The following is a 27,130-nucleotide window of genomic DNA, read 5'->3' as shown; positions in this document are numbered from 1 at the left end:
GGCAAGCAGGCAGGCGGACGTCAAGTCGGGCCGTGGGTCGCACGGTTGTGGGTGTTTCACCGTTTTATTGAAGCGTAAAAAATTACTGTAACTCAATCCAAAGATTCCTAAGTGATAAAATTACCAGTAAACAATTAAATGATTAGTTAAAAATTAATATTTATTATTAGAAGATATTGGACTGTAGTTTGAGATAAGAACGAGTTATTTATCCTGAGGATTTATAAGGTAAGAGGGCAGCTTTATTCAAGAGGACGTACAGTCCATCTCCGTTTGACTTTTTGATCATTGAAAAAATTTTTGTGTTTTTTTTTTATAAACAGTTTGGAGTTACGTTACAATAGTGAGAAGATTCAAGATTTATTGGTGATTACTGGACGAGATTGATCCGCTTAAAGAGACTGCGGATGAATAAACGGCTTGGGTGAAAAAAAGTCTGTATAAATATATACACATATATAGGAGATATACATATATATCAATAGCTACTATACATATTGTATTAATAAGCTTATAGAGGCCTATATAATAATAATAATAACAATAATAATAATCACAAGAGAAGAAAGTGGTGGTGTACGGCCTCACGTCCTCGGCGCACGAGTTTACTCTCGGCGGTCGGCTTCGATTTTCTCCGGGCGCGACGATGAGTTGCCAAAGAAACGCTGGCAAGATCACGGTGCCCGAAGACCTCAGGAATATACTACTTGAGTTTACGATCAGTTATCTCCTCGAGCAACCTGGCGACATAATTGATTATGCTGTTGAATTTTTTACTCGTTTACGTGATAATCGACAAACAATGTTGATCCAATCTAATGCTACGTGTTCATCAACACCCGACGAATCTGTCGAGGAAGGTGAGTTTTGTTTTTATTATTTTATTTAAAATTTTTTCCTTCTTTTGCACTGTTTATTTATCATTTGGAATTCTCTGCTTGAGATATTAACAAACAGGTGTAGTTATTTGAGAGAGTACTCGCTCTAATTGGCTCCACTTTTGATGGCATTCAACAATTGGACATTCCTCAAGGCGGTGTACAGAGTACATTTGTATTTTGATATAAATAGAAATTACAAGGGAAAATTGTAACTGTCTTAAGTTAACATCTGTGCAAATACTATTCCGTAATTTATGTAAATTAATATACATATGCTAGGACTATGATTATGAATTTGATCTATAAACTTCATTTCAATCTTTCATTGAAACCCGACTACGAAGATATATTTGTTTATTTATAAATTAAAATAATATATAACAGAGAAATACTTGGTATTACATTATCAGGAAATGTCATCAAAATTTACCGTCTTGTTATTGCACTACGTTAATCATTTTATTATCCATTGGGTTAAATACAATGATCATATAACGTGTATTGTTGTCGATTAAACTGCGATTGAGATTTAGATTGAATCTGATGACAGATTTCAATAGTTTGATAAACCCACGCTAGACTTAACTTGTTGGTATAAATAACTTTAATTTTCTTGTATGTATTAAATTTTCAGAGCCACCCGTCGGTAGATTTGCTATCAGGAGAAAAAGCGTCTTCGCAGAAACTTATGATCCAGAGGAAGATGAAGAAGATGAGGGTGCCAAGGTGAAATTCATTATTATATATTTGAATAACTTTTAATTACAATTAATGTTATTTTATCAGCTCATATTAGTTAACTTATTGATTATTTATATTCATCGAATATTATTACGAGGATTTTGGTTATTTTTAGATATTTTATTCCTCTACAAGATACGAACAAAATTTTAGTTTTCACTTTATTTGCTATACCATCCGAGCGCGCTCTCCAAGAGAGTTTCTCGTCATTTGCACCTGATTCTCTTTGAGAATTACAAAAGGTTTGCCTTGTTCGATCATGCGTGTGATAAAAAAGCCTTTATGACGTCAGGGCACATGCTCGATAACCCCGGTATATACGTAATGTGTACGGGACAATTCAAGCGATATGATGTCGACAGGTTGTCCAATATAATGTACACGTAGAGTAGGCCTAGCCTTTTCATTCAGCTAAAATATTCCTTTTACTTTTAATTAGCTCATCCAATATTATTACTTTTATATTAATGGTAATAATAATAATATTTATGACTATTATTATTATCATCATCGTCATCTATTGTCAACAATCTTATTTCTAATTACCGTAATGACCTCTTCAATTAATTCGCAATAATAACGACCACTTATATTTTCCGCGTTAGCAGAACTTTTTTATGAAGCTATCGAGTTAATGAATAAGTCTAAGGTTCTAAAAGAATTTTCTTTGATTGTTATTATTATTGTTTTTTAAAATTTTTATTTGTCTTTCATGAAAAATAGATACAGGTGATGTAGCCGCAGGGTCGATGTAAAAAAGCACATGACATGCGCGAAGTAACAATTATCTAGATGCCTTGTAGTTTCTCAAACTCTAAAGTTTTTTTTTTTTCTAATTATTTTATTTCATGCTCCCTACTACGCTTTTTAAATTAATTAATTTTATTAAAAAAAATCTGATAAGAATCTTTTGATAAAACTGATAAAATATTAATAACTCAATTATTATTATTTTCTGTTATTTTAAATAGATGGTGTATCCAAAAAGCGACGAACAGCGGCAGAGGCTGAGCGAGAGCGTTAAAAATATTCTTCTATTCCGTGCTCTCGATAAGGTATAAACCCAATATTAATATACATATATGTATGCAGGCATAACAATAGAAGTAGTATACAGTACTCTAGAATTTCGTTCAATATTTCCGATATTTCGTTAGTGTCAAAGGCCGATAAAATATAATCTGATTTGTATTGAAATGTTTTCAGGAACAAATGGCAGATGTACTGGATGCGATGTTTGAAAAGAACGTCGAACCGGGAGATTATATCATACGTCAGGGCGATGATGGTGATAATTTTTACGTCATTGAGAGGTAGGCCTTGAACTAAAACGACCAATGACATTTAAGCAAACTAAATGCGATTTGAATTTAAATGGATTTTTTGTTGTTGCTCTTTTTACTTTATTTATTTATACGTTTTATCTGTTTTATTTAAAGAGGCAAGTTTGAGGTATACGTTAAAGATCCATCAGGCAAGGATATGTTGATCCACACGTACGATAACGGCGGAGCATTCGGAGAATTGGCGCTTCTTTACAATATGCCACGTGCAGCAACTATTAAAGCCATCACGAAAGGCACACTGTGGGCCATGGATCGGCAAACATTCCGACGTATATTGTTAAAGTCTGCATACAAGAAACGTAAAATGTACGAGAATTTGATCAACAAAGTCCCGATGCTCAAGTCGCTCGAGGTTTGTATTGGCTGTTACAAATCGATGCCATGGTCATTGATTTTTTATTCCCATTCAACTAATATATACATATATATTTATATATACAAATACATGATATGAATTTCGTTTATTATAGACTTATGAACGAATGAATCTCGCTGACGCATTAGCTCCGAAGCATTTTTCCGACGGCGAACAGATTATCCGTCAAGGCGATATGGCCGATGGGATGTACTTTGTCGAGGATGGGGTTGTTAGGATCACGATTATCGGTGAAAATGGTCGTGAGGTAGAGGTAAGTTGACATTTAGATGCATCCTATTTATTGATGCACCGACAAGTTGTTAATAGTGTTATATTATTGAGATAACTAAACTTTGTATATCATTATCTTTGTTTTTAGATCAATCGTGTACCCGCTGGTGGTTATCTAGGTGAACTGGCTCTAGTCACACACAAGCCACGCGCTGCCTCTGCATACGCAGTTGGAAATGTCAAGCTTGCCTGTAAGTATACAACACAATATAATGTCCCTCCTAGTATCTGTATCTGAGCATCAACTTTATCGATTAAACTTTCTACTCAGCCTAAGTGAATATACCATACTTAATTTGAACCCTCGACTAACTTGTCTTGTAATTTTACTTTAAAGTTTTGGATGTCGAGGCTTTTGAACGGCTGCTTGGTCCTTGTATGGAATTGATGAAGCGCAATATTGACGACTATGAAGATCAATTAATAAAGATATTTGGCAGTAAAACTGACATCTCCGACATCCGATGAATGTCCAGGCAGGTAACAACCTAAGGGCATCGCGTCGTTTTATGGTAATTTTCACGATATACTGACGCTCGATATAAGCACCTAATTCTTCAACACCCGCTTAAAAACAATTGCATTCATGGTATTTTGAGTATATATACAAGTATACAAACATATATATATACATACATATATTTTTTTTTTCATCCTTGATGGATGTCACTCGCGCAATTGCTCTCAAGTGAAAACAAAGTATAAATATTAATTATAAATATATATATGATATAAGTTCATCATGTGAGTATTATATCTGTAGCTAAACAAAATTTATACCTATTTAAATCTAAAAAAATGAAACAATTTTCAAGTACAATCACTTTCGTATTATGGAAGCACAATTACGGAGAGTTTATTATCGCAATGAAGTTATGAATATATCACGTGAGACTGTAATGGATTGGAAAGTATTAAAAAAACAATTTTATTATGACTTAATTAAAATCTTCCGTACGGTAAACAAACTAACAATAAAATAATAGTAATAATAATAATAAAATAATATTAACAATAATTATAATAATAATCAATCAATTACCGTACTAAGATGGAGAGATATTTGAGAATGTGCCGATTGTTTTTCCACTCTCTTATTTTTGAATCGAGACCAAAAAATAAATTAAAAAAAAAACCAATTTATTAATTTATCAAGTTAAAGTCTTTCTCACTTGTATCTATATATTATATAAAAAATTAATACTTTTAATGAGAGGCATATTCATTAATAGATTAATTAATTTGATGTTTCGCGTACATTCATTCATTGTTCCCAGTAAATGTTCCAGTGAGAATAATACAAGAAACTTCCCAGTGATATAAATTAGTAATTATGTGAGGAATAATAGCAAAGAAAAACCAATAAAACTAATAATGTTTCTAGCTAACGGAAATTATTTATTTGTATAAATATCTTTTGTTTTTCTAAATTAATGCTTGTTAGATTAAAAAATGAAAAAAATATCGTAACTGTCGGTAGATCATACGTTGCTACGAAACAAACACTCACTTGCGAATAATGAACATTTAAAGTAATAAATTTTGCGTACATATATCATTATTGTCAATAAAAATATGAATAAATGTAAATCCAGGTGCAGTAGTAAAAAGTCGTTTTCCCAGCCATTAACGTACACAGCAGGATAATATTACTGACACACTTAATATAATTACAAGAGCGAATCTCGTCGATTCTTATTATATCGATTTCATTAAATTACCTATACTGGATTTTTTATGGCAATTACTATCTGATATATACCTCGCGTGTCTCATATATATATTTATAAATTAAACTCAATTCTCTGATAATTAATAATCTTTGGAAGATTTGATGATAATTGTAGAGTGTGTTAATTAAATCACGTATCAATTCGCTCTTTAATTGCCAAAAAAAAAAAATGAATAAATTACATATTTAGTAATTAAACAAAAACAATCGAGCTTTTGATCACACGTACAGTAGATTTTTATGTTACCCTAGCCAAGTGAAGTCTATTATTTAATCAAAGATGATATTTGTACGTAGTGATTGTAGATAATGTCATGTTTCTAGAGTATTGAACTACTGTATTATTTTTATACCAACTATTTGAAATTCACCATCAGAAAAAAATGATAAGGGTAATAATTAAATTTGATACCTCAATAATCTGAAGTAAAAAAAAATATATATATATATTTAGGCAATCAAACATCTGGAGTGTGTGTTTATATGTCAATGTTAACCTGTTATTACTGCCCTTAATCGTGTTTTTTTTTTTATTGAGTCAATGTTCTTCCGTGACTAGGACGTAAAAAAAATTGATTTGAAAATTGTCAAGTGATGATTGTATGTTATCGAATTGTAAATTCGATCTCATCCAATCATAACTGAAAATAAAAAATATATCATAAAAGAGAAAACAAGTTTTGTGTGCAATTGAACACTTGGAATATAAAATCATTATATATGTAATATCAGTATCTATTTTACCTTGACATCACTTGGGCATTGTTCTTGTAGTTAAATAGAGTCAAAAAATAATTGCGAGAAGCACATACATACATTGTATTATTATAATTTATTTATTTATATATATATATATATTATATATATATATATATATATATATATATATATATATATATATATATATATTATATATATATATATATTATATATATTAAAATTATATTAAATATTGTCTTTACGTACAATAGCTTTTAGAAGAACTCAAAAAAAGCGATAAATTTTATTTAAATTTATTGAGATAAATATATCTTTATTATTGTGTTATATATTTAATATAAATTGTTGGTATTTATTATTACAATTGTCATTGTCATTTTAAATGTATGTTAACAGTATTTATGATAAGTGAATTATGAAAGTAATACTTTTTGAATTATCAGTGTGAAAAAGTGTTCCTATTCTTATTATTGTTTTTTTTTTTTATATAATTTAAATATTTCAAATAATCTCATTTGTTTTTAATGATCGTGAAAGAATTTATAAGAATGTTATTTATATGTGCAATGATATATAAAATAATTGTCTGGGTTAATATTACATTATATTGAAAAATTATAAATATATGTAAGTGAGTTAATAAGAAGAGATAAAGGAAATATTAAAATTACGTAAGTTATTAAGTCATGTATGTGTGTCATTGTAATAAATATTTTCCAAAGATGGAAAATAATAACATAAGAGCTTCCTTCGAGGCACATTAGTATAAAAGTCACGTTAAACGTTTTATTATTTATATTATATTAGTCAATTTATTATTGTCATTATTATTATTATTACGATTATAGATATATGAATATGTCGAACAAAAGATTTCTCATATTATATATAGAATGATTTTTATGTTATTCATAACGTTTGTGACACAAAACAATTGCAAAGAAGGTTGTGTGTATCGCGTTTATGATAAAAAATGAAAAAACAAGTTAAGGAATTTACGGCAAAAGCAATATTGAACAATATCTTCTCTATGATTGTCTTGTAAAGATTATTATTTATGATTCTTTTATCGATAAATGAGCTTGCTTGAGAAGGTCGTAATGGCTTAACATAAAAATAAATAATTAGATGGATTTATTTAATTTACATTGTGTATGAATCTCCTTGAAAGAAAAAAAGTTTAAGATCATAATCGATAAATTAGAAAATAAATAAAAATTTATAAATTATATAACTAAACCCTTCATTTCAATAAGAAGGGTTGATGTTTACTGTATGTCTTCGTCCATTAAATTGAGCACGTGTCCATTACGTCAAGTGTACATTATTTAAGACGTTACGTTGCTTAGCACACACGTCATTAAATTTTATATTTATTTAAATGTTTACGCACACAAGTAGCGCTTTATTGACAGATAATTATTATAATTATTATTATTGAATAATCAGTTATATTAATGTACTATCTAAATCATAAGTAGAAGATCAAAGTTAGTGTATATGAAAATGAAAAAAAAATTTATTAAATTTACTTCTATTGTGAGATAAGAGAGCAAATCTATTAAGAAATTTATCTGACGGCGAGGTATAAATTTTTTTCCATTATAAATTATAAAATTAATGTCAACTTGAACAAAAAAAAAAAGATAATAAAAATATCATTGCCGACTCCGAATGCTGATCTAGCAAGTCGTGATATAATGACTAACGCACGAGTGCAGCTGGCCTGGTCGTGTCGGATAATAAAATATTAAATAATCATATCACTCAATATTTAACAGTCCAACAAAATAATAGTAATAATAATAATAAATTACCAAAAAAATTATATCACGGGTTGCTAATTTTGTTTATTAAAAATTATAAAAATATCTCAAGTCTATCAGATTAAATAATAAGCAGCATTCGCGTCGGAAGTATTGTTACTTCATAGATTATAAGTTGTTCTAGTCCTTAAGTTGATCGTTATTTTACTCAACTATTTATGAAGTAAAAACAAAAATAATAATAATAATAACAATAAGAATAATAATAAAAATAAAAAAGATAAAAGATATAATTGCCAATTATCGAAGCTAATAGATATCTGACTATTCGAATAAGTCTTTATGCTCAAGCTTCTACAAACTTTTATCACTGTCAATTCATATATATTTATTGATCATAACATATATGTACTAAATATACCTTATGCATCTGTACTGCGCACTGGAATTTATCTGAAGCAAGAGACTTATTTGAGAAGTTTAATAACAATAATAAATATCTAACAATAAAATAAATAGATAGTGTAATCAAAGTTAATATATAAAAAATAAATAAATAAATGAATGGACCTGGATTATTGATAGTCATTTAATTACCTTACAATTATTTATGTATTTAAAAATATTATTTACATTTCCATTTTCTATCGTATCCAAAATCATAAAATAATACAAAAAAATCATAGGTAGTTGGATTATTGTTAATTAATTATTGTTATTATTGCGACTTTTCGACTCTTTATTGAGTCTTCATCAAGCTCTGAAAAATACATACATAATTTCATAAATACAATTTTAATTCTATTGCGCTCTATTACAATTATTATAACCAACTATAAAATCTTACCATAACTAGTACATGAAAGTAGTCAGAGTCTGATGAAGGCTTAATAAAGAGTCAAAACGTCGCAATAATAATAATATGATAGTTTTCTTTGTCATTTATTAATTCCAACTACCTGTAATTTTTTTATATTATTTAAATTTTTATAAACCTTCATTTTTAACAATTACTAGATTCTCCTGTTTTTTATTTAGCCACAGTATCATCTTGATGAACAACGTCAACAAAAGCCAGAGCAATTAGCAAGGCCGAATGAAGCTGATCACGATCTATACCGTGGGATGACTTATAGTTGGAAATCACGTCAGCGTCAACTGCAATTTTTGGAAAATGGGATATTTTGTGATGTAAGTTACCTTCTAAAACATTTTTAATAATAGATTCTGGGGGCATTATTTCATTGCCAACAGTCAAATTAAATCGTTTGGCCGAAGACCGCGAAGCCATCATGAAAAAATTATTAATTTTTTGGTCCTCGGTACTACTGCTATTATAATTATTGCTTAATCGTCGACGCATACCCAGGATGCTGATAATAGTAGAAATAACTTGTTGTCGTTGTACATAAAATACATAAGCAGCACTTTTTAATTTACTCATAGATGTATAAGGATCAGCTTCCATAACATAAGCATCTGCGTCAGGTATTCGCTCGGTTATACTACTAACTGTATTAATTAAAGAAACTAAATTTGATTTTGATGGATTTTCAATGTTCCGTTGTTCCCACTGAGTCAAATTATTCTTTTGGAGCAGCGCCCAGCTTATCGTATTGCTCCAAATGTGTAAGCCGACCACAGATTTTATACTCTGATAAATTGAACGTAAATTAATTACTGATTTAAAATAAAATTAAATATAAATTTCATGCTTACCTCTTTTGTAGCACTATCAACTGCAGGCACAGTTGTGGCTCTTACGGGTTTAGTTTTGATAGTAATTTTTGGTTTTCTTCCACTCAATATAGACTTACAAAGTTTTATCAACGAAGGCACATCTTGGGTGACAAGAACATCACTGAAGGTCTCAAATTTTCCATTCCTCTCTTTGTAATCTATAAGCTTCTTTAACTGGGCTTTTTTTATATCATACCTCTCGAAATCTGTTTCTGAGCAACTGTTGATAGTTTTAACTATCAATAACTCCTCTTCTTCACTAAACGCCTTTCGTTTGTCAATTTCTGGTTTACTCTGTAGTCTTTCAGACCCTTCTAATCTAAAAGCTGATGTGAAGAAATTCAATCTTGATAAGTGAACCTGAAAATTTTTTATTTTTTAATTTTTTTTTTAATGGAGTAAAAAAAAAACAAAGTACAAAACTCAATTTGACGTTTCGAATATAAAATAATAAAATATAAACAAGTTACCGGTTTGATTGCTTTTTTCAGTGTCCTTGTTATCGTTGACATTTTAGATTTAATATTCTATAATAGTTGTCATAAAATAATTTTATGTAAACAACTGTCTTATGAAATAAAACTTTTTTTGGTGATTGTTATGCTCAATAATATTTATATGTATTTGGTATATGTTTAACCTTTAAATACTAAGGAATGTTTGTTTGAAAATAAAAATAATAATATATCTTGCATATTATATTTATTTTAATTTGTAAAAGTTTACAAATCATAAAACTACATTTTTTTGGTCACTAAAATTTATATGAATATTTATTAAGAACTTTCATGAGAAATTTTAAAGTCACGTGTGTTCAATGTGCGACCACTAGTCCAGGCTAGTGACTCCTCAATCATGTCCGTAATAGATTTTCAAACGGAGTCAAAATAACGAGGGATGACAAATGGAGGACGTTGATCATTAGATTTTCTGAAAAAATTCAGATCATTTATTTAAAATAAAATATTTATGTTAAATTAAGAGATGATAGTGAAATTGAGAGACATCTGATAATTTTTTACAAAAAAATTATAACAAGAAAAATTTATTTAAAAAATTCCATACATAAAAGCTCTAAAAAATTAGAAAAGTAATTTCTTTTTTTAATAATTTTCTAGATCTAGTTTATTTTTTAAGAAAATTCAAAAAATTTTCAAGTGTCTGCTAATTTCAGTATCATATTAAAATTTGATAAAATTCAGTTAATAAATACCTCGGAGGCCAGTAAGTAATTTCAGACATAACTTTTTTTTCAGGATGCTGAGGCGTTGAATCGTGCTGATGTTGATTTGAATTTATTTGATTACTAGTGACAGTATCATTGACACTAGGTTTATCTAGAACTTGGTTACTCATTGAAGGCCATGTAAAAAATTCACCAGGTATTTTAACATTTTTCTCAGATTTCCAAAAATTGACCAGAGCTTCAGATTGATAGTAAGGCTGTACAGTATAAACCAATGTCCATGGTTCTATAGTTCTAGGATCTTTAAAATCTTCTTGACAATCGGCTCCTAGTAGAAGAACTCCTCCTAGTAACTATTCAAATTAATTCATTAATAATTAAAATTAATTATACTAAAAATTTAATTAAATAACTTACGAAGAACACTCGTGAGATCATTTTATTTTATACTGATAACTTTGTTAGAAGCTGGACTATTTATACTATTTTTCAAAAGGATTAAATCTGAGGAGGATAAGTATTGTTTTACAAATCAAGGACCCTGATCAAAGGATTAGATCGATAGGGATATTAAAAAATAAAAAGTACAAGAACGATTAATTTATTAATTCTATAATAAATAATCAATAAGATTTATATGAAAAAAAAAATGTAGAAAATATGAAGTAGTATCTTTATCTTTCAACTGATTCTACAGGTATGACATTACATCCCAGCAAGCCTTTGCCAGCCCAAGGTCGAGGTGTCAGTGTCAGGACAGATACTTTCATGTCCACGCGCTTAACCTTCACTATAATCTCCTTATAGCGACTTTGTTCCACAAGATCTCCGATGTCTTTCAACGTTCTGAAGTTCTGAACATTGACTGATCCAAATTCTATGACAAGATCATTTAATTGGATGCCCTGAAATATTATATTTAAGTTAGCAAGTGAGATATAAAATATAAATTAATAAAAATCAAGAATAGGTGAAAAAATTTACCGCTGATTCAGCAGGAGATCCAGAAGACACCAGATTAACTCGAAGGAATGGTTCCCCTGGAACTTCATCATCTTCTGGGATATTTTCGGATGCTGTTACTCGGCTAGTAGCTGGTTCATCGCCACTTTTGCCTGCTAGTGAGTGTACTTTGAGTAATTCAGCTTCAATTCTTTTCATCAAAGTCTTGTGGTCGTTCTGAAGACCTAAAAAGTAAAATTTATTAAATTCCAATAATTAAAAAATTAATTATGACAGTAAAAAATATGTTGTACAGGTTATCTTACATATAATCCTGCTTCGGGCTTGTCGCACTTGATAAACGTCAATATCAGCTCGAGGATAATCTTCGGCATCTACCAGAGGTTCGTTCATCCCCACATGATTCTAAAAATTATTAAAATTTGATTATTTTTGATCTTAAAAAAAAATAACAAGTCATCCTGTAATCAAAAAGTATGTACTTAAATAATAGTATTTAATTTATAAAAATAATTTGATGAACTTACATTTTCTAAAATAATCCTCAATTCCTGTAGCTTACTTTCAATTGAATCTTTTTCCTCCATAAGTTTTAAAACATTTTTTTTCGCATCTTCGAGCTCCATGTCGACAACCATTTTCATTGTTTTTATTTTCGCATTTTAGATTTCACTTCACTCGGGTCTTTTTCTCCCTCCAAATGATGAAAACGTTAGTTCAGGGCTGTATCACAGCTGACTGCTTTTAAAAATTATTAGTTTCTTTTTAAATTAAGTATTTTCTTTCATCATAAAAAAATGACAATTTAAAAAAAAAAAGTTAAATTATTATTATAAATTTATAAAATTATCAGTGAGTATAAAAAACTAAAAGTATTAACTATTTAATTAATTTATTTATCAATAAATTTAAATCTGTCATTGAGGTTATGATAAACAGTGTTGTTAAAAATGAGTTTACTATCACTTACATCCGGGGTAATTAGACTCAGAAGCCATTTAATAAACCTACGATGTTTAAGCGATCAGAAATTACCAAAGCCTAATTTAAGATTCAAGGAAGCTCATCCAAAATCTAAGCTTTTTGACTCCAAAGCCGAAGTAGCCGAGTATGAGAAACAGCAAAAAAATGAATCAGGTCCCATAAAATGGATTTTGCTTGGTGTACCAATCGTGACTTTTATTCTTGGTACCTGGCAAGTAGAGAGGCGTAAATGGAAACTTAATTTGCTCGAAGATCTCCACAGAAGGACGCACTCTGAACCAAAACCTTTGCCAGAAAATCTGTCAGAGCTATTGGAAATGGAATACTGTCCCATCAAAGTAAAGGGAAAATTCTTGTATGAGAAAGAGTTTACAGTAGGTCCAAAAAGTTTGATTGTTGACGGTGTTGGTACATCGGAAAAAGGAGGCGGAGGTGGTATAATTGGAGGCGGAGGACGTACTGGATTCTGGGTGATTACTCCATTCAAATTAGAAGATCGTGACCTGACAATTTTGATCAACCGAGGCTGGATTCCGACGAGGATAGACAAGTATCCAGTTAAAAAATTAGCACATATTCCAGGCACTTTCGAGATAACAGGATTACTGAGGTTACATGAAGAGCGACCACCATTTATGCCCAAGAATAAACCTGAGAGCAATTTATGGTTCCATAGAGATCTCAGAGCCATGGCAGAGGCTACCTGTGCTGATCCGATTTATCTTGACTTGGTAGCACGTGATGGTGCACCTGGTGGTCCAATTGCTGGACAGACGCGTGTGTATCTGAGGAATGAACACTTTAGCTATATTGTTACTTGGTACTTGTTGTCAATAATAACATCTTGGTTTTGGTACAGATTATACATACAAAAACTACCACTTTTGTAATTTTGTCAATAAACATAAGTCACTTATAATAATTTAATTTATTTTATCATTAAAAACTGTAATAATAAATTATATTAAAATAATACTAAGACATTTGTATTTTTAGAAACAATGCTTTCAAAAATCGAGCTTCATAAGTAACAGTATGTTTGGCTTCAGGAATTAATGGTACTTCATTAATATCATAAGGCTGCTCAATTATCGTGGAAACATCTCTACCATAAGCTTCGCATTGTTCTAAAAACTGAATACATTCCTGAATCGTTGAATCCTTGAGGACAACAAGCTGCTTAGCTAACTGTTCAAGAAGCGATAAAAAACATCTTTTAGCATAGAACCACGTATCAGTACCCAGTTTTTTGTTATAAGGCTCCAAACTTTTCATTACTCTTGAGATTCCGAACTCGTAGTTGCCTTTAGCACAATAAAGAGTGCCTATTACCATATTAACTATACATAAATGAAATAATTTTTTATCTTGTTCTTCAAAGGCTACTGTTTCTTCTTCTTTTTCTATTTTCTTCATCAACTCTTCAGCTTCGGCATTCTGGGTTGTCATTATGTAACTAACACATAGATTTGCTAAAACTATTGCACTTACATCCAAGATCTGAAACCAAAAAGTAATATTTATAAAAATTGTAAATTTTAAATTGAAGTAATAATACTTTATAAATTTACATTATCATATTTCTTCTTAACAATCGGTTCGTAAAAGCCGGTCGCTTCTTTGAATTTATTTTCTTGCATAAAAAGAGTATGAGCTACATTAAGCCGCCAAACATCGTGGTCATTACAAAAATCAGCGCTCATGCGAAATATCTTCTCAACTTGGACATAATTTTCCAGCTCCCAATAAATTTTCGCTTGAGCCATCAACACAGGAATATATCGTTCTAATGTTTCATCGTAATCATTTACTGTTTTTTTAACAGCATTTTCATCGTGGTTCAGTCGCGCTTCCTGGACTTGCTTTGCTAACTTGCGCAAAGTCTCGCAATGTTTATTAGCAAGATCATCTAGCTTTCTGTAAGCTTCTTCAGGAGCGGTTTGCTGAGTTATCAATGCATCCAAGAAATCATAAAGATACTAAAAAAAAATAAATTTGAAATTAAAAAAAAAAAATATTTTTTGCAATTTTTAATTTTAGAAACGAAAATTTTCTTAGTACGGCCCTGGTATATAAATATTGATGTTTGTTTTTTCCCTCTAACCTCAAATAAATAATGTGTTGATCGATTTTCGTTTTAATTGTCGTAAACACTGCAAAGTATGATTACAAATTGAAACAAGGAATTGATTGGTATTGAAAATGACGCGTTGTGAAATAAATGTGATTTTTCAAGGAAAAGTAGCTGCTGTACAAAATTATGGAGCTTTTGTCGAAATTCCTGGATGTAAACAACAAGGTCTCATACATAAATCTCAGGTATTGATTTTTTTAAATAATTACTTTTAAAATATAGGTAAAATTATGACAATAAAATTAGCATTTAAAGAAACCATTTTTTAATTTTTTTTTAACAAATAGATTTTTTCCAAAAAATTATTTTTAAAAAATTGCATTTTTTATTTTTTAAAATTTCGGTATGTCAAATTTTTTTCTATTTTTTTTTTTGCTGTAATTTGTTTGTTAAAAAAATTATTAAATATCTGCTAAATTAATTTTCATGGTAAAATTATTAAAATTTTTATAGTGACAGATATTTTTAATTATTTATTTTTTTTTTATTAATTAGGTGAGTTCAACATGGGTTGATGATGTGAGTGAAATATTGAAACGTGGAGAATCAGTCTGGTGCAAAATTATATCGATCGGAGAAGATGGAAAAATAGGATTGTCTATGAAATTTGTAAATCAAGGTAATGGTAAAGATTTGGATCCGAATGGCGTAGAACTTGACCGAGAAGAGCAAAGAAAAAAACCAATGCCGAAGCAACGAAAGCCCATCGAACTTCAAGCAGTCTTAAATTCTATTTGTAAAAGATGTAAATTAAAAGGTCATTTTGAGCATGATTGTTTTACGCCAATCGATGGTAAAAAGTATGATATACTCCCAGAGATTGAAAATGAACCAGTACAACCACCACAGCTTGTCCAGCAAGAAGTACCTGAAGAAAAAGCTCAGAAAAGTGAGAAAAAATCAAAATCTAAAAAAGTTAAAAAGAAGAAGTCGAAGAAGAAACGGTCTGTTAGCAGCAGTTCTGATGATAGCTCTTATGAAGCGGAAAAGAGACATAAGAAGAAAAAGAAGAAACACTCGAAACAAAAAAAAAGAAAACACAGTGAGAGTTCTAGCGATTCGAGTGATGATTATCGAGAAAAACATTCTAAAAAATGTAAACACTCTAGATCTAAACCTTCCGACTAATTTAAGAATTGTTTTACTTATAATATTAATAATAATTTTAATATTAAAATTAAAGATACAAAACTTTATTATTTATATTTAATTATTAAATAAATTAATTTACTTTTAAATACTTACTGGAGTTAAATACTTGTAAGTCAAGTGAACATTTTCAGCCAACACGTCAGCCGCGAGATCGTAGTATTGAAATTTGCAGTATAATAAAAGTAAGTTAGCAAATGTTTCAGGTGGGAATGGATTCTGCTGGAGCAAAAACTGAAGTTTTTCGAAACCTTCATTCGGTTTAGTGTCCATGTTGATTAAAGCTTGGTTGTGCAATGTCACAGCATCCAATTCTTCTTCCGAACGAGGTGGCATGTCCGTAAGAGCGTCCTTTGCTGCATCGTCTAAAAAAATTTTTTTATTTTTACCCCGAGATATTTATTTTTAATTAACAGTTGTTTAAAGATGTAAAAAACTTTTTTTCGTACAGTTTTTTAATTGATATTCTATTGCAGCTTTTAAATTGAAAGCTTCTGTCAAAGCAGTTTCGTGTAAAGTTAACGTATTTCCAACACTTCTAACTTCAATTCCTTCTGTTGTTACTCCGACACTTAGCTCTGGATGTTCTCTGATTCCTTGTTCAATAATGTCAGCTGTAAAAAAATATCAATTTAGAAAATTATTAAATTAAGATGAAGAATATCAATATTTATTTAAGTAAAATTGTGAGTAATTGTAATTACCAATGTGTTTTAAAGATGATGAATACTCTTTCAATTTATAAAAACACAAAGCAACATTGTAAGACAAGTGCGGTTTAAATCCTGCAATCTGTAAAGCGCTTAGAAATTTTTTTAATGCTTTTTCATACTGTTCCTCTTTATACAAAATACATCCTAAATTAATTTCTGTGTCAATGTCATCAGGCGGACACTGGTCGATTAAATTTTTCACAGCTATGATATCTTCCTGCCCATACTTGATAGCTGCTTGCAATTTTTTCACGTGATTGTCTAAATTTGAATGATTAGCAATTGTCAGACACACATTCCATGCTTCTTGAAATAGACAAGCTTGATGGAGTGATTGCGCATAATAAAGCTTATAGAGTTTTTCTTCTGGACACAAGTGCACTAGTTTTTCGTAACACTCAGCAGCATTGATAAAATCTTGGGTGTAAAAATAACAATGAGCCAATAATGATAAACATGGTCTTGACTGAAAATAAATTTATCAGATAAGTATCTAATTACTTAAAATTATTAAGAAAAGTCATACGTCAGGGTGAGAAGCCAGGAGATCCGTCAGCACATGAATACTATCTGTATATCGTTGTTCCTTGATCTATAAAAAGGTGTTTAAATCAATGAATTTTCTTTGAAATGAAAATTAAATAATTTAATACATACCATAGTATAAATAATTTTTGTATATTCTCCATCTCGTATGTGGATACTTTGTATAAAGCTTGTCATTGTATTGTGTAAGTCGTACTATCTACTCATTGAGAATAACATAACGCTACCACGTGTTATGTTGTGTTAGCTCTCAAGTGGTTACCATGACAACCTCAGTAGGACATGACAGTTCTATATATGTTATTTTTATATTTATCATTAATTATTGACAGTGATCTTACGACTATTATTTCTTCAGGAAAAATTATCAATATATTTTAGAAATTTTATTCATATTTTAAGAAAAAAAAATATAAAAATATGATTGATTTTTTTAAATTGTAGTTATTTGAACAGATCATTTACAAAAAATGAATTTTTCTTTCTTTTTAATGTAATTTTTGTAATTTTCTATAATTCAATTTTTACTCTAAATTATTAATTTAAAATTAACTATTTTTAAAAATATATTTCTTATTTATTTCTAGTTGATAATTCTACTAATTTTTTAAAATATTTTTTATATCATAAAAACTACTCCGAAGCATTAACACATGTGCTCAGTCATGTTATCTAAAAAGCGTCGTCTATGAACAATTGTAGACCATACAATCAGCTGATTTCTATTGAGAGAGTAGGGATATAATGGTTTCGGAGAATAGAAGGGTATATCAGTTGGACGCGTGGCTTCAGCTTACTTGGCTCTTACCGGGTTTACATTTCAGAAATGAGTCAGACAAGCTAATGCAAGTTTAAGCTTTTCTGACAGTTGATCTAGTCTTACTCAAATTGTGATTTTTTAAGTCCTTTTCTTCTCAATACACTGACAGGTATCTTAATCTGTCACTCGCAGTAATCTGGAACAAGTTTAATTAATTTTATTTATATATTTTTTTTTTTTAGAATTATAAAATGGATGTTAATTCCAATGATGTAACGATTTGTCGGGTGATAAATTCCGTTGATAAAAAATTAATAATTTTAACTACTCACTGGTGTGAAGAATATGTCAAATTAAATATCATAAGAAGTGATGATTTGCCACTTGAAGGACAGGTAAATAATTTTTTAAATATCCAATTCCTATTTAGTGCTTTAAAAATTTGTCCTTGAAAATGATATTAGCATGTTATACCTACTTTTATTTTTTGCGGTACAATAGTACAATCGGTAAGAGCAAAATATTTATTGTCAATAAATACTTTTAGATTGCCCTATTGTATGCTTAAGTACCTAATGATGTCTCTGATAAACGTTGTCTGAAGTGTATATAAATTTTCCCGCAATTTATTTTATAGCTTTTTCCACTTTACCTTTTCGACCTTTTACTATACCTGGCTGTCTAATCGTATACTGATTTTTCTACTTAAAAAAAAAATAATATGTAGTTAGTAACTTATTAGAGTTAGCAGTCACTTGATAATTTTTTAATTTTATTTCATAAACAAATTTATTGCAAGGAAATATTTTTAAAAAATTGCATTTTTAATTTTTTAAAATTTCTACATGTCAATTTTTTTTTGCCAAAATTTATTTGTTAAAAAAATTATTAAAATTATTAAATATCTGCTAAATTAATTTTGATTAGTAACTTACTCAATTTAATTAATTATTATTTTTTATTTTATGTTTGAATACATTGTAATAGTAATATTAAATTACAGATTACAAAAGCAAAATTGGCTGAACCTGCAGAGATTTATGAAAAGACACCAGAAGACTATTTACAAGAAATGAGAAGTGAACTTGCTGGCAAGGATAACGAGATGCAATTTTCATTACAAAATAATACATTAACATGGAAAAGAAAAATTTGGAAAAGAGGAACCATAAAATGTGAACCGCTATCAGATATAAAATTATTTTCAAATCTTGTTCATGGTATTTTAGTTTGTAAATCCAGTGTGGAGGAGAATGAAATAAGGTATAGAGAAGAAAATGAAACTTTAAAACGGACAATTAGTGATATGGAATCGGCAATGACGACGATGACTTCTATTAAAAATAAGATGGAAGATGCGCTTTACAGAAAATTTTTATTTATTTTAAAAACTAAAAAAAATTTGATAAGAAGTTTACAAGATGAAATTAAAAAATTATCTAATTCTGTTTATGACAAGTCTACTGACGTAAGTGATAATGAAGAAAATAACGAAGTGGAATTTATAACTCCAAAGAAGAGGAAGAAGATGGACAATCTGCTCTTGGAACCAAAGGAAGAAATTCCAGTGAAGACAAAAAGTTGTGTATTTAATGACAGAATGTTTGATATAATAACGGAGACTATAGAGCGGGAGAACTCACTGCTTCCATCAGATGAAAAAAAGATAGCAGATTTGACTAATAATAATAATGATGATAATAGCAACGATTCGGATATTAATTTAAGGTACGAAGATTCACAAATAATCGTAGAACCAAAGAATAATTCACACGATTTATTCTGATCGCAATAATCAACCAAATTTATAAATTTTATTTTAACGTGCAATTTTTATTTTAACTTTAAAATTTTATTTTATTTTAATGTGTGGTTTTTTAATAATAATTATGTGTGATCAAAATTTTTATTTTAATTTAAGATGCTTTATAACAGATTTGTATATAATCAAAAAATTATTTGAGCTATGAATTTTATTTTTAAGCAATTGATAATCAGATATATTTGTGTATTTTAATTATACTTACTTATATACACATATGTAAATCTATTTGTATTGTATAAAAAAATTATAAATATATTTTATAATTTTATTAAAGTAAATAAATCTTTAATTACTTTAAATGCCATCTTACAAAATTAAACCCCGATAATTCAAACTAGTTCCGAAAGACGGAGCTGTCAGCTGATTCCTCAATTGACGTCTACAACTGCTGATGTGAATGCTAATGTTTATCAAAATGTAAAGCAAGTTACACCTGTTTATTTATCAACAATAAGTATTATAAATAATTTATCAAAATAGTAAATAATGATACTAATTAAATAATTTATAATATTAATTTAATAAATAAATAATTAATAATGATTGAAGTTATTGGAAAGTTATTAAAAGGGCCAGTGTATTTTTCTGGCGAGGTTATTGAATGTTATGTTACATTTAGTAACCCACTGAACCCAATTCATCAAAAGTCTCAAAGTTACAAGTATGTTATTTAATTATTTCATTTTTTTTATACTTAGTTTTATAATAATTTATTTAAATTAATGTTTCAGTGATGTCTTTGAAGGATTAGCTTGGGCAAGTGCTCAACTGCACTGTCAGTGCTCAGCTAATGACAAAATAGTTATTACTGACAAAATAAATTCAAGCCGTACATCAGCAATAAATGCTGAGACGGCATTTGCACCCTGGCAAAAGGATAACGGTCACGCTGTGGTGAATACAAAACCTAAGATTTTATTTTGTGATTTAAGATTATCTCCAGGAGAAAGCAAGACATGTAAGCTGCTGTTATTAAAATGAAACTGAAATTGAGAAATCTGACAATTTTTCTAAATTTTTTCTAATAAATTATAGCAAGAAAAATTTATTTAAAAAATTCCATTTTTAGAAACTAAAAAATTATAAGTGCAATTTTTTATAAATAACTTTCTAAACCTAGTTTATTATTTAAAAAAAATTAAAACAATTGTCAAGTGTCTGCCAATTTCAATATCATGTTATTAAAAACGTTCAATAAAATTCAAGTTTGTACTACTATTCATTATTTTTTCTAGATATTTATAGAGAAACAATTCCTTGTGACGCTCCACCTTCTTATCGTGGTCAAGCTATTAAATATTCTTACAAAATAACTGTGGGAGCCCAACGAGTCAACTCACCAATAAAATTGCTCCGAATTCCTTTCAGAGTCTTATCTCTAAGTGGTAAATATTTGTGCATTTATTTTAATTCAAGGACAAATTTGAGTCACGTTTTTTACTTAAATTACATTTCCAGAGTTACCAGAGGTGGCGATATGTAACGATAGCGTCGATCTGAGTCCCAATAATCCTTTTATGGACACTCAGGAACGTGAGAACCCGCTAGAAATATCACTGCAGACTCTTCAGAACCTGACAGCTCGTCGCAGTCCCAATTTCTATAACATAACTAATGGACGAGGAAAAGTAGTTCGTTTTTGTTTATTCAAAAATTCCTACAAACTAGGTGAAGACATCGTCGGAACATTTGATTTTTCAAACGCAACAGTATCATGCGTCCAGGTCTCAGTAGCGCTTCAATCCGAGGAGCATATTGCTGACGAGTACAAGCGTGGAAAAGGGAACCCTTCGCGGATGAGTTACAACAAACACCACGAAGTTTGTCTCGGATTAAAATATTCACAGCTAGTATTGCCGATCCCTCTGCATGTCACGCCAGATTTTTTTACGCATTTAATGACACTAAAATGGCGTTTGCACTTTGAATTCGTAACGACAACAAAAGTTATAGAAATGCCGATGACTAACACGATCGACTGGCAAGCTCCTTCTAGTCTCGACGTCGAAACGATGGTTTGGGACCTTCCGTTGCATATTTATCCGTCGATTACTCCATCAAATGCATCAATACAACAGACCAAATATAATATTGTCATATAAATACTTATTAATGATACTGAAATTGAGAGACATCTGATAATTTTTAGAATTTTTTTAATAAATTTATATTAAAAAAAAATCATTAAAAATTTTCATCTTTAGAAGTTCTAAAAAATTATAAATGCAATTTTTTAAAAATAATTTTCTAGACCTAGTATATTTATCAAGAAAAACCAAAAAATTGTCATGTGTCTGCTAATTTTAGTGTCATTATTAAATTAAATATTTAACACATAATTGTTATGAAGAATCAAAAATACTAATAAAAAAGTTATATTATTTTTTTATACATAATTTGGTATTTATAACAGTATTAATAGGTCAACAGAATTATAGATATAGATAGTTGGATAATACAATTGTACTGGGTAAAATTTATGGTTTAGAATTAATTACAAGTGTTGGTTGTAGCGATATTGTTCATCTGATTCAGATGCGAGCCTTCGGGGTGGAGGCAAGGCAGGTGGTGGTGGCGGTACGAAAGGTCCATGATAGTCGTAACGATAGTAAGCCAAAGATTCCCATCGGGGTGGATGCTGAACATCGTAAGAGCTCGTCGGCGACGGGTTTGCATAGTAATTAGCCACATCGGTATTACACGGTGCATAAGGATACTGAGGTTCCAAGAGACTTTGCAAGTGTCGTATATAAGTTATCGCATGTCTCAGCGATTCGATCTTAGACAATTTTTTACCAGGCGGCTTGCAAATTGGTAATTTTGATCTCAGCAGTTCGAATGCACGATTCATGTCGCGCATTCTCGTACGCTCTCGGTCACATGCTGATTTTTTATAATCTGAAAAATTAATTATAAATTTTATTAGAGCATTTAATATTCATTTTTAATTGTTAGTTATTAATTATTCATTCATTAATTCGTAGTCTTAAAGTAATGAAACGTGAAGTTGCTATTTAATTAAAATAAAAAAAAGAAAAAAAAAAAAACAGTTGACGCATAGATTTGCTTTTTAATTGAGTAATTCAATTTTTATATTGACAATTTAAATTAATTTTTTGGTTTATTTTATTGAAGAAAAGTTGTGAGTCATGGTCTAAAAAAATTTTTTTATCTATTGGATTTAAAATGGACGCGACGAAGATTCACCGAAGCCGTAAAGGAACGCAATTAAATGATGCTCATTATTTTCGCCGACCATTACCTCATACTAGGAAGCGCATGACGATGTTGAAAATTTTTCCAACTCTTTCTGATAATAAAAAATCAATGGACTGCAATGTTAAGAAGAAAAAACGGTTCAATAATTTGGACATCGAGCAACCCTCAACTGAAATTACTTTGGTGTCGTACGACGACCAAAATGAAAGTAATCAATCGTCAGTTTCTGTAAGTCCTCATAAAATTATTCGAGCTGGAGAGCTATGTAATTATATAAATTTGGATAAGGATCGATATCAAGATAATCCTGAAATTTTACCTGAATCACCGTCACTGAAGATAGAAATTTTAAAAGACAATACTTCGATTGAAACTATCAAATCCGACGTAAGTAAGGAATTAATAGCAGTAATGCCTGAAGAGAATTCAATCGTTGAAGTAGAAAATAAAAATGATAGTAAATGTGAAATAACGGAGCTGGAAAATAATGAAGAAGAAATAGAAGAAAAAGCTAAAGATCAAATTGAAGACAAAACATCGGAGGAAGATTTAATGAGTAATGATGAAAAATTGAAAGAAGTTCATGAAAATAGTAATAATAAAAGTTGGTGGAAAATAATTATTGATTTTTTTGGATCCCTTGTGGGCAAACGGGACTTTGGAAGTAGCAATCTAAGTGACAAAGGATCGAAGAAAAATGACAACTTTAAAGAAATGAACAAAACAATGACATTAGTCACCGCTAAACCTGGTAATCCAAATATTTATCAAGCTTACGTATCATCATTGGCTAGCAATAAAGAAAAGCATCGTCTGAAGCGCGAAGTACGAGCTCGAAAGGAGAAAAAAAACCAACACTATCACTCGGATAAAGAACTAAAGAACCGTAAAATAAGTAGCCCGCTATAGTTAGTTAAAAATTAGATTAAAAGTAAAATAAAAAATAATCAAACTACACAACAAATAATTTTACCTGTGAAATTATTACTACCTTTCTCAGATTGAGCAGATTCGCGTTGTACAGATTTTATTTTGGTCTGATGCAAAATTTCTAGATGCGAGTGAGGCCCAGCAGTTTCAGGTTCAGGAACTCTTATAACAAGAACACCATCCCCCGAAGTACTGGATCGTTCGTTAATTGAGTCGTCTTGCCAACGCCTTCTCAGCGATTGCCGACGGATAAACGCAGCTTCTTTGACGGAGGAATTGAACAGCGGTTCTTCTTTGATTCGCAAGCCTTGGTGTTCAAGATTGCTGGCAGTAGACTCCTGTTCGTCGATTATTTGATGGGACTTCTTCACCATTTTATCCAAATCCAATAGCACTGGAGATCTTCGTGGAAATTCGTCGTCATTACTATCGTTTTCTGACTGTAAATCGATCACAAATTACTTTAAAATATTATCTTGGAAAAAAAGAAATAAAATTTTTTATCAAAATTACCTTGTAACCAGATTGACTATTATTTTTATCATTTTCCTCCATAGTTAAGTAAATAACTAACTAATTATTTTATTTATTTATCAATTGACTCTTAGGTGAAAGACAAAAATGAGCTAACTTTACACAGATGGAAAAATTCACTCGAGTAAGTTAAAATTTTGGAAACGACCCGAAACGTCTCATCGAAGATGTCACGTGTGACTATGAGGAACGTAGTTTGTCTTCAGATAAAATGTGGATCGGAGGCGGACACTCGTTATTAATGTTAATTTTATCCGTTTGTTAAGTATTCAGGTGTTCATGCCAGAGGTTCTCATATATTAACCGTCATAATCCGTCGGTTTCATCGATTGTTTGTAGTTGATCAAAATACAGTATCGGGACCACCTATGGATGTGCCCTTTTTGATCCCTTTTTCAACCGCTCTAATCTTATTAATACTTCTTTATAGACATCTGTTTTAATATCAATTAAACCTCCATACATTTTAGTCTACATTGTGCTGATGTATGTAAAAATTGAGGTATTAAAAACAGTAATTATTGTGATATTAAATTATTAAAAATATAGTAAGACTGTTGAGTGGTATAAAGCATCCCTGGTGAGCAACGCATTAGCATAAGTATTTGTGGTGGTGGGACTCGTCATCGAGATCGGAATAAAAGTTGGAATACAAACATTGCGGACAATAAGAGTATTCTTCTATTTGGTCTGAATAGAAATACTAATGAAGCGAAACAGTTTTATTCACAGAATAAAGTGAAAGTGCATCGAACTATTATCGTCCCAATAACTTGTTATAATATTCCATTTAAGTAATAGATGATAGTTTAGAGTTAAAAAAATATAAAATTTTTAAACTATATTAAATGCTTAATTCTATTTTTTTTTAAATAATATTATTTAAAACTATTTTTAATCTAAGACTCTCTTCGAATGAGTATAAAATCTGTTGAGCTTTCTTGAGACGTTTGCCGATGATATATTGATCCAGCACATCGAAACATTGTTACTATTATCGATGACTTTGTTGAACTGCCATTTGAATTATAAGACGGATCGTTATCTACATCATAACAATAGTAATAATAATAATTATTATTATTTTCTTTTTTATTATAAGTATTAACCACAAATTTTATTCATTCAATAAAAATTATCTTTACCGTAGCTTATCATGTTTTGATTGCAAATTATTTTCTTCAGATAGCTTAATAAAATAATTCGAAGTTCACGATTAAACCACAAATAAATCCAAGGGTTTACGCAGCTGGTAAGGCTACTCATTAGGGTAAGAATCGTAAAAATTGGTCCTGTTTAACAGAGAATAAATATCATGAATGTTAATATTAATAATTTGGATATATAAGTGATATATTCGGCTGCCCAATTTCAAAACACAGTAACTGACAATTTTAAGATTTTTAAAAATTTTTCTTATTAAAAAAAAGTTTGCGCGCCCAATTGATAAAAAATTTAATTTATGAATAGAGAATACTTGAATATAAATATTTTTAAGAAAAAATACTTGAAATTAAGGTCTACAAGTTATAAGAAATTCAGTAATACTAAAAAAAATCAGATATAAAAATTTTGCAGTTATTGTATTTTAAAATTGGGCAGCTGTATTATGATACGAACCATTGATAAATGGCGAATTAGCAGCTTGTGGATCCCAAGTTGCCCATAGTTGGCACCCGATAAACGGACTGCTTGTAATAATATAAAGACTTACAACTGTAATCATTTGCTTAATAGTTTTTATTTTAGCACGTGATATCAACGGCTGCCGATTTTTATGGTTCAAGTTCATTCTTTTCGCATCATTTACAGGGTCGAAGCGGTGAGAAATTTCTGTATTTTTTCTTATATCCAGACAAATTTTTGCGTATGTATAAAGAAGAACTATGAAAGGCAACAGAAAAACAGAAATACTGTACCTGAAAATTAAAAAAAAAAAAAAAAAAATTATAATAACTTGTAATTGTTTATTGGTAGCAAAAAAATAAAAATTACCAGGTCACATAGGCTCGTTCTCCATACAGAAGACTAAAAGATGCCCAGCAGTCCCAGACGCCGGTTGAAATTTCTTGATAAGAAAAAACAAACACCTAAAATAATAAAATATTTATAATTAATAGTGATCAAGATAATTTATAAATTATTCAATTGAATATTTACTTGAGGAATGCAGAGAATGAACGCTAAAACCCAGGCGCTGTAAACCATTACTCTTGACTTTAATGAGGATGTACGGCAATAACTGAAGGGATTACAGATCGCCTGATATCGATCAATAGCTGTTGCGGTGAGTACATAAGAACTCAAGTAATTTCCGAACGGTTGTAAAAATTTAACAATTTTACACATTGCCGGTCCCCCCTGAAATCTATTGGTATTATATTGTCACTGGAAAGGATTTTTTTATCACAACTAATTACCTGAATGTAATGTCCCAACTGAGTTGAGGTAAGATGTTGAAAATTCCGGTGATAAAATCCGCGATACTGAGATGCATCATAAAGAAATACATGCGAGTTAATTTTCGTTGACGTCCATGATAACGGCGCAAGTAAAGAGCGAAGAAAATAAAACAATTACCGATTAATGTGATGATTAGATTTATCACTAGA

General features: G+C 29.8%; 9 protein-coding genes and 1 long non-coding RNA gene across 15 annotated transcripts; 6 read left to right on the top strand and 4 right to left on the bottom strand.

Annotated features, from left to right (window-relative positions):
• The first annotated feature begins 46 nt into the window (after positions 1-46).
• Positions 47-5,997, top strand: LOC123274460 (cAMP-dependent protein kinase type II regulatory subunit). The gene is made up of 9 exons (XM_044742071.1): positions 47-228; positions 324-860; positions 1,516-1,607; positions 2,594-2,677; positions 2,829-2,935; positions 3,062-3,320; positions 3,439-3,597; positions 3,706-3,808; positions 3,955-5,997. The coding sequence occupies exons 2-9, from the start codon at positions 647-649 to the stop codon at positions 4,083-4,085; spliced, it is 1,149 nt and encodes a 382-aa protein (XP_044598006.1). The 5' UTR covers positions 47-228; positions 324-646; the 3' UTR covers positions 4,086-5,997.
• Positions 5,998-6,555: 558 nt separating this feature from the next.
• LOC123274462 (26S proteasome non-ATPase regulatory subunit 9-like) lies at positions 6,556-12,433 on the bottom strand. Of its 2 annotated transcripts, XM_044742076.1 has the most exons (6): positions 12,252-12,433; positions 12,030-12,129; positions 11,746-11,948; positions 11,179-11,666; positions 10,789-11,114; positions 10,261-10,505 (listed from the first exon to the last, which is right to left on the bottom strand). In XM_044742076.1, the coding sequence occupies exons 1-4, from the start codon at positions 12,366-12,368 to the stop codon at positions 11,436-11,438; spliced, it is 651 nt and encodes a 216-aa protein (XP_044598011.1). In that variant the 5' UTR covers positions 12,369-12,433; the 3' UTR covers positions 10,261-10,505; positions 10,789-11,114; positions 11,179-11,435. The 2 variants fall into 2 exon arrangements, with proteins under 2 accessions (XP_044598009.1, XP_044598011.1); XM_044742074.1 differs by lacking the exons at positions 11,746-11,948; positions 12,030-12,129; positions 12,252-12,433 and adding exons at positions 6,556-9,489; positions 9,555-9,935 and having other exon boundaries at positions 10,046-10,505; positions 11,179-11,345.
• LOC123274471 lies at positions 8,358-11,528 on the top strand. The gene is made up of 3 exons (XR_006511516.1): positions 8,358-8,447; positions 8,874-9,026; positions 11,459-11,528. It is a non-coding gene; the product is annotated as an uncharacterized LOC123274471 (long non-coding RNA).
• Positions 12,434-12,471: 38 nt separating the features above from the next.
• LOC123274465 (surfeit locus protein 1) lies at positions 12,472-13,627 on the top strand. 2 transcript variants are annotated; one of them, XM_044742081.1, is made up of 2 exons: positions 12,472-12,481; positions 12,650-13,627. In XM_044742081.1, exon 2 carries the CDS (start codon positions 12,675-12,677, stop codon positions 13,596-13,598), a length of 924 nt encoding a protein of 307 aa, XP_044598016.1. In that variant the 5' UTR covers positions 12,472-12,481; positions 12,650-12,674; the 3' UTR covers positions 13,599-13,627. The 2 variants fall into 2 exon arrangements, with proteins under 2 accessions (XP_044598016.1, XP_044598015.1); XM_044742080.1 differs by lacking the exon at positions 12,472-12,481 and adding an exon at positions 12,516-12,576.
• A 15-nt stretch (positions 13,628-13,642) lies between these two features.
• Positions 13,643-18,195, bottom strand: LOC123274458 (tetratricopeptide repeat protein 30A). Its single transcript, XM_044742069.1, has 8 exons — positions 18,059-18,195; positions 17,362-17,541; positions 17,231-17,296; positions 16,696-17,170; positions 16,441-16,605; positions 16,088-16,356; positions 14,280-14,687; positions 13,643-14,208 (listed from the first exon to the last, which is right to left on the bottom strand). Exons 2-8 carry the CDS (start codon positions 17,425-17,427, stop codon positions 13,684-13,686), a joined length of 1,974 nt encoding a protein of 657 aa, XP_044598004.1. The 5' UTR covers positions 17,428-17,541; positions 18,059-18,195; the 3' UTR covers positions 13,643-13,683.
• LOC123274468 (nucleolar protein of 40 kDa-like) lies at positions 14,781-16,082 on the top strand. The gene is made up of 2 exons (XM_044742087.1): positions 14,781-15,027; positions 15,338-16,082. The coding sequence occupies exons 1-2, from the start codon at positions 14,911-14,913 to the stop codon at positions 15,968-15,970; spliced, it is 750 nt and encodes a 249-aa protein (XP_044598022.1). The 5' UTR covers positions 14,781-14,910; the 3' UTR covers positions 15,971-16,082.
• On the top strand, positions 18,038-19,905 carry LOC123274464. Its single transcript, XM_044742079.1, has 3 exons — positions 18,038-18,179; positions 18,253-18,405; positions 19,014-19,905. The coding sequence occupies exons 2-3, from the start codon at positions 18,262-18,264 to the stop codon at positions 19,794-19,796; spliced, it is 927 nt and encodes a 308-aa protein (XP_044598014.1). The 5' UTR covers positions 18,038-18,179; positions 18,253-18,261; the 3' UTR covers positions 19,797-19,905.
• A 383-nt stretch (positions 19,906-20,288) lies between these two features.
• On the top strand, positions 20,289-22,175 carry LOC123274461 (RAB6A-GEF complex partner protein 2). 2 transcript variants are annotated; one of them, XM_044742073.1, is made up of 5 exons: positions 20,289-20,496; positions 20,567-20,793; positions 21,071-21,220; positions 21,294-21,948; positions 22,155-22,175. In XM_044742073.1, the coding sequence occupies exons 1-4, from the start codon at positions 20,375-20,377 to the stop codon at positions 21,935-21,937; spliced, it is 1,143 nt and encodes a 380-aa protein (XP_044598008.1). In that variant the 5' UTR covers positions 20,289-20,374; the 3' UTR covers positions 21,938-21,948; positions 22,155-22,175. The 2 variants fall into 2 exon arrangements, with proteins under 2 accessions (XP_044598008.1, XP_044598007.1); XM_044742072.1 differs by lacking the exon at positions 22,155-22,175 and having other exon boundaries at positions 20,290-20,496; positions 21,294-21,992.
• Positions 21,662-25,348, bottom strand: LOC123274467. 3 transcript variants are annotated; one of them, XM_044742086.1, is made up of 4 exons: positions 24,498-25,348; positions 24,028-24,424; positions 22,480-22,733; positions 21,662-21,682 (listed from the first exon to the last, which is right to left on the bottom strand). In XM_044742086.1, exons 1-4 carry the CDS (start codon positions 24,537-24,539, stop codon positions 21,677-21,679), a joined length of 699 nt encoding a protein of 232 aa, XP_044598021.1. In that variant the 5' UTR covers positions 24,540-25,348; the 3' UTR covers positions 21,662-21,676. The 3 variants fall into 3 exon arrangements, with proteins under 3 accessions (XP_044598021.1, XP_044598018.1, XP_044598020.1); XM_044742083.1 differs by lacking the exon at positions 21,662-21,682 and having other exon boundaries at positions 22,195-22,733; positions 24,498-25,334; XM_044742085.1 differs by lacking the exon at positions 21,662-21,682 and having other exon boundaries at positions 22,195-22,733; positions 24,046-24,424; positions 24,498-25,333.
• Positions 25,349-25,389: 41 nt separating this feature from the next.
• LOC123274466 (vasopressin V1a receptor-like) lies at positions 25,390-27,039 on the bottom strand. Its single transcript, XM_044742082.1, has 6 exons — positions 26,939-27,039; positions 26,679-26,879; positions 26,514-26,608; positions 26,139-26,437; positions 25,664-25,810; positions 25,390-25,563 (listed from the first exon to the last, which is right to left on the bottom strand). Exons 2-6 carry the CDS (start codon positions 26,865-26,867, stop codon positions 25,418-25,420), a joined length of 876 nt encoding a protein of 291 aa, XP_044598017.1. The 5' UTR covers positions 26,868-26,879; positions 26,939-27,039; the 3' UTR covers positions 25,390-25,417.
• Between the last annotated feature and the right edge of the window lie 91 nt (positions 27,040-27,130).

The sequence above is a fragment of the Cotesia glomerata genome, unplaced genomic scaffold, assembly GCF_020080835.1.
Source record: "Cotesia glomerata isolate CgM1 unplaced genomic scaffold, MPM_Cglom_v2.3 scaffold_37, whole genome shotgun sequence".
Taxonomy (NCBI): domain Eukaryota; kingdom Metazoa; phylum Arthropoda; class Insecta; order Hymenoptera; family Braconidae; genus Cotesia; species Cotesia glomerata.
This window is presented reverse-complemented; position numbering and strand designations above follow the sequence as displayed.

What these genes read in the sequence shown, in the direction of transcription:
- LOC123274467 (XM_044742083.1), bottom strand. Translation starts at nt 24,539, where the DNA reads ATGGAGGAAAATGATAAAAATAATAGTCAATCTGGTTACAAG. An exon ending in ATAGTCAATCTGGTTACAAG is followed by an intron (nt 24,425 to 24,497) that starts GTAATTTTGATA and finishes ATCGATTTACAG; the next exon opens with TCAGAAAACGATAGTAATGA. An exon ending in AGGTAGTAATAATTTCACAG is followed by an intron (nt 22,734 to 24,027) that starts GTAAAATTATTT and finishes TTAATTTTTCAG; the next exon opens with ATTATAAAAAATCAGCATGT.
- LOC123274468 (XM_044742087.1), top strand. Translation starts at nt 14,911, where the DNA reads ATGACGCGTTGTGAAATAAATGTGATTTTTCAAGGAAAAGTAGCTGCT. An exon ending in GTCTCATACATAAATCTCAG is followed by an intron (nt 15,028 to 15,337) that starts GTATTGATTTTT and finishes TTTATTAATTAG; the next exon opens with GTGAGTTCAACATGGGTTGA.
- LOC123274460 (XM_044742071.1), top strand. Translation starts at nt 647, where the DNA reads ATGAGTTGCCAAAGAAACGCTGGCAAGATCACGGTGCCCGAAGACCTC. An exon ending in CGATGCTCAAGTCGCTCGAG is followed by an intron (nt 3,321 to 3,438) that starts GTTTGTATTGGC and finishes CGTTTATTATAG; the next exon opens with ACTTATGAACGAATGAATCT. An exon ending in TGGAAATGTCAAGCTTGCCT is followed by an intron (nt 3,809 to 3,954) that starts GTAAGTATACAA and finishes TTTACTTTAAAG; the next exon opens with TTTTGGATGTCGAGGCTTTT.
- LOC123274466 (XM_044742082.1), bottom strand. Translation starts at nt 26,867, where the DNA reads ATGTGTAAAATTGTTAAATTTTTACAACCGTTCGGAAATTACTTGAGT. An exon ending in GAACGAGCCTATGTGACCTG is followed by an intron (nt 26,438 to 26,513) that starts GTAATTTTTATT and finishes TTTAATTTTCAG; the next exon opens with GTACAGTATTTCTGTTTTTC. An exon ending in TAATTCGCCATTTATCAATG is followed by an intron (nt 25,811 to 26,138) that starts GTTCGTATCATA and finishes TCTGTTAAACAG; the next exon opens with GACCAATTTTTACGATTCTT.
- LOC123274465 (XM_044742081.1), top strand. Translation starts at nt 12,675, where the DNA reads ATGAGTTTACTATCACTTACATCCGGGGTAATTAGACTCAGAAGCCAT.
- LOC123274461 (XM_044742073.1), top strand. Translation starts at nt 20,375, where the DNA reads ATGATTGAAGTTATTGGAAAGTTATTAAAAGGGCCAGTGTATTTTTCT. An exon ending in CAAAAGTCTCAAAGTTACAA is followed by an intron (nt 20,497 to 20,566) that starts GTATGTTATTTA and finishes TTAATGTTTCAG; the next exon opens with TGATGTCTTTGAAGGATTAG. An exon ending in CAGAGTCTTATCTCTAAGTG is followed by an intron (nt 21,221 to 21,293) that starts GTAAATATTTGT and finishes TTACATTTCCAG; the next exon opens with AGTTACCAGAGGTGGCGATA.
- LOC123274464 (XM_044742079.1), top strand. Translation starts at nt 18,262, where the DNA reads ATGGATGTTAATTCCAATGATGTAACGATTTGTCGGGTGATAAATTCC. An exon ending in ATTTGCCACTTGAAGGACAG is followed by an intron (nt 18,406 to 19,013) that starts GTAAATAATTTT and finishes ATTAAATTACAG; the next exon opens with ATTACAAAAGCAAAATTGGC.
- LOC123274462 (XM_044742074.1), bottom strand. Translation starts at nt 10,087, where the DNA reads ATGTCAACGATAACAAGGACACTGAAAAAAGCAATCAAACCG. An exon ending in TGAAAAAAGCAATCAAACCG is followed by an intron (nt 9,936 to 10,045) that starts GTAACTTGTTTA and finishes AAAAATTTTCAG; the next exon opens with GTTCACTTATCAAGATTGAA. An exon ending in TTGATAGTGCTACAAAAGAG is followed by an intron (nt 9,490 to 9,554) that starts GTAAGCATGAAA and finishes TCAATTTATCAG; the next exon opens with AGTATAAAATCTGTGGTCGG.
- LOC123274458 (XM_044742069.1), bottom strand. Translation starts at nt 17,427, where the DNA reads ATGACAAGCTTTATACAAAGTATCCACATACGAGATGGAGAATATACA. An exon ending in TCCTGGCTTCTCACCCTGAC is followed by an intron (nt 17,171 to 17,230) that starts GTATGACTTTTC and finishes ATTTATTTTCAG; the next exon opens with TCAAGACCATGTTTATCATT. An exon ending in CTTACAAGTATTTAACTCCA is followed by an intron (nt 14,688 to 16,087) that starts GTAAGTATTTAA and finishes ATTTTTTTTTAG; the next exon opens with TATCTTTATGATTTCTTGGA.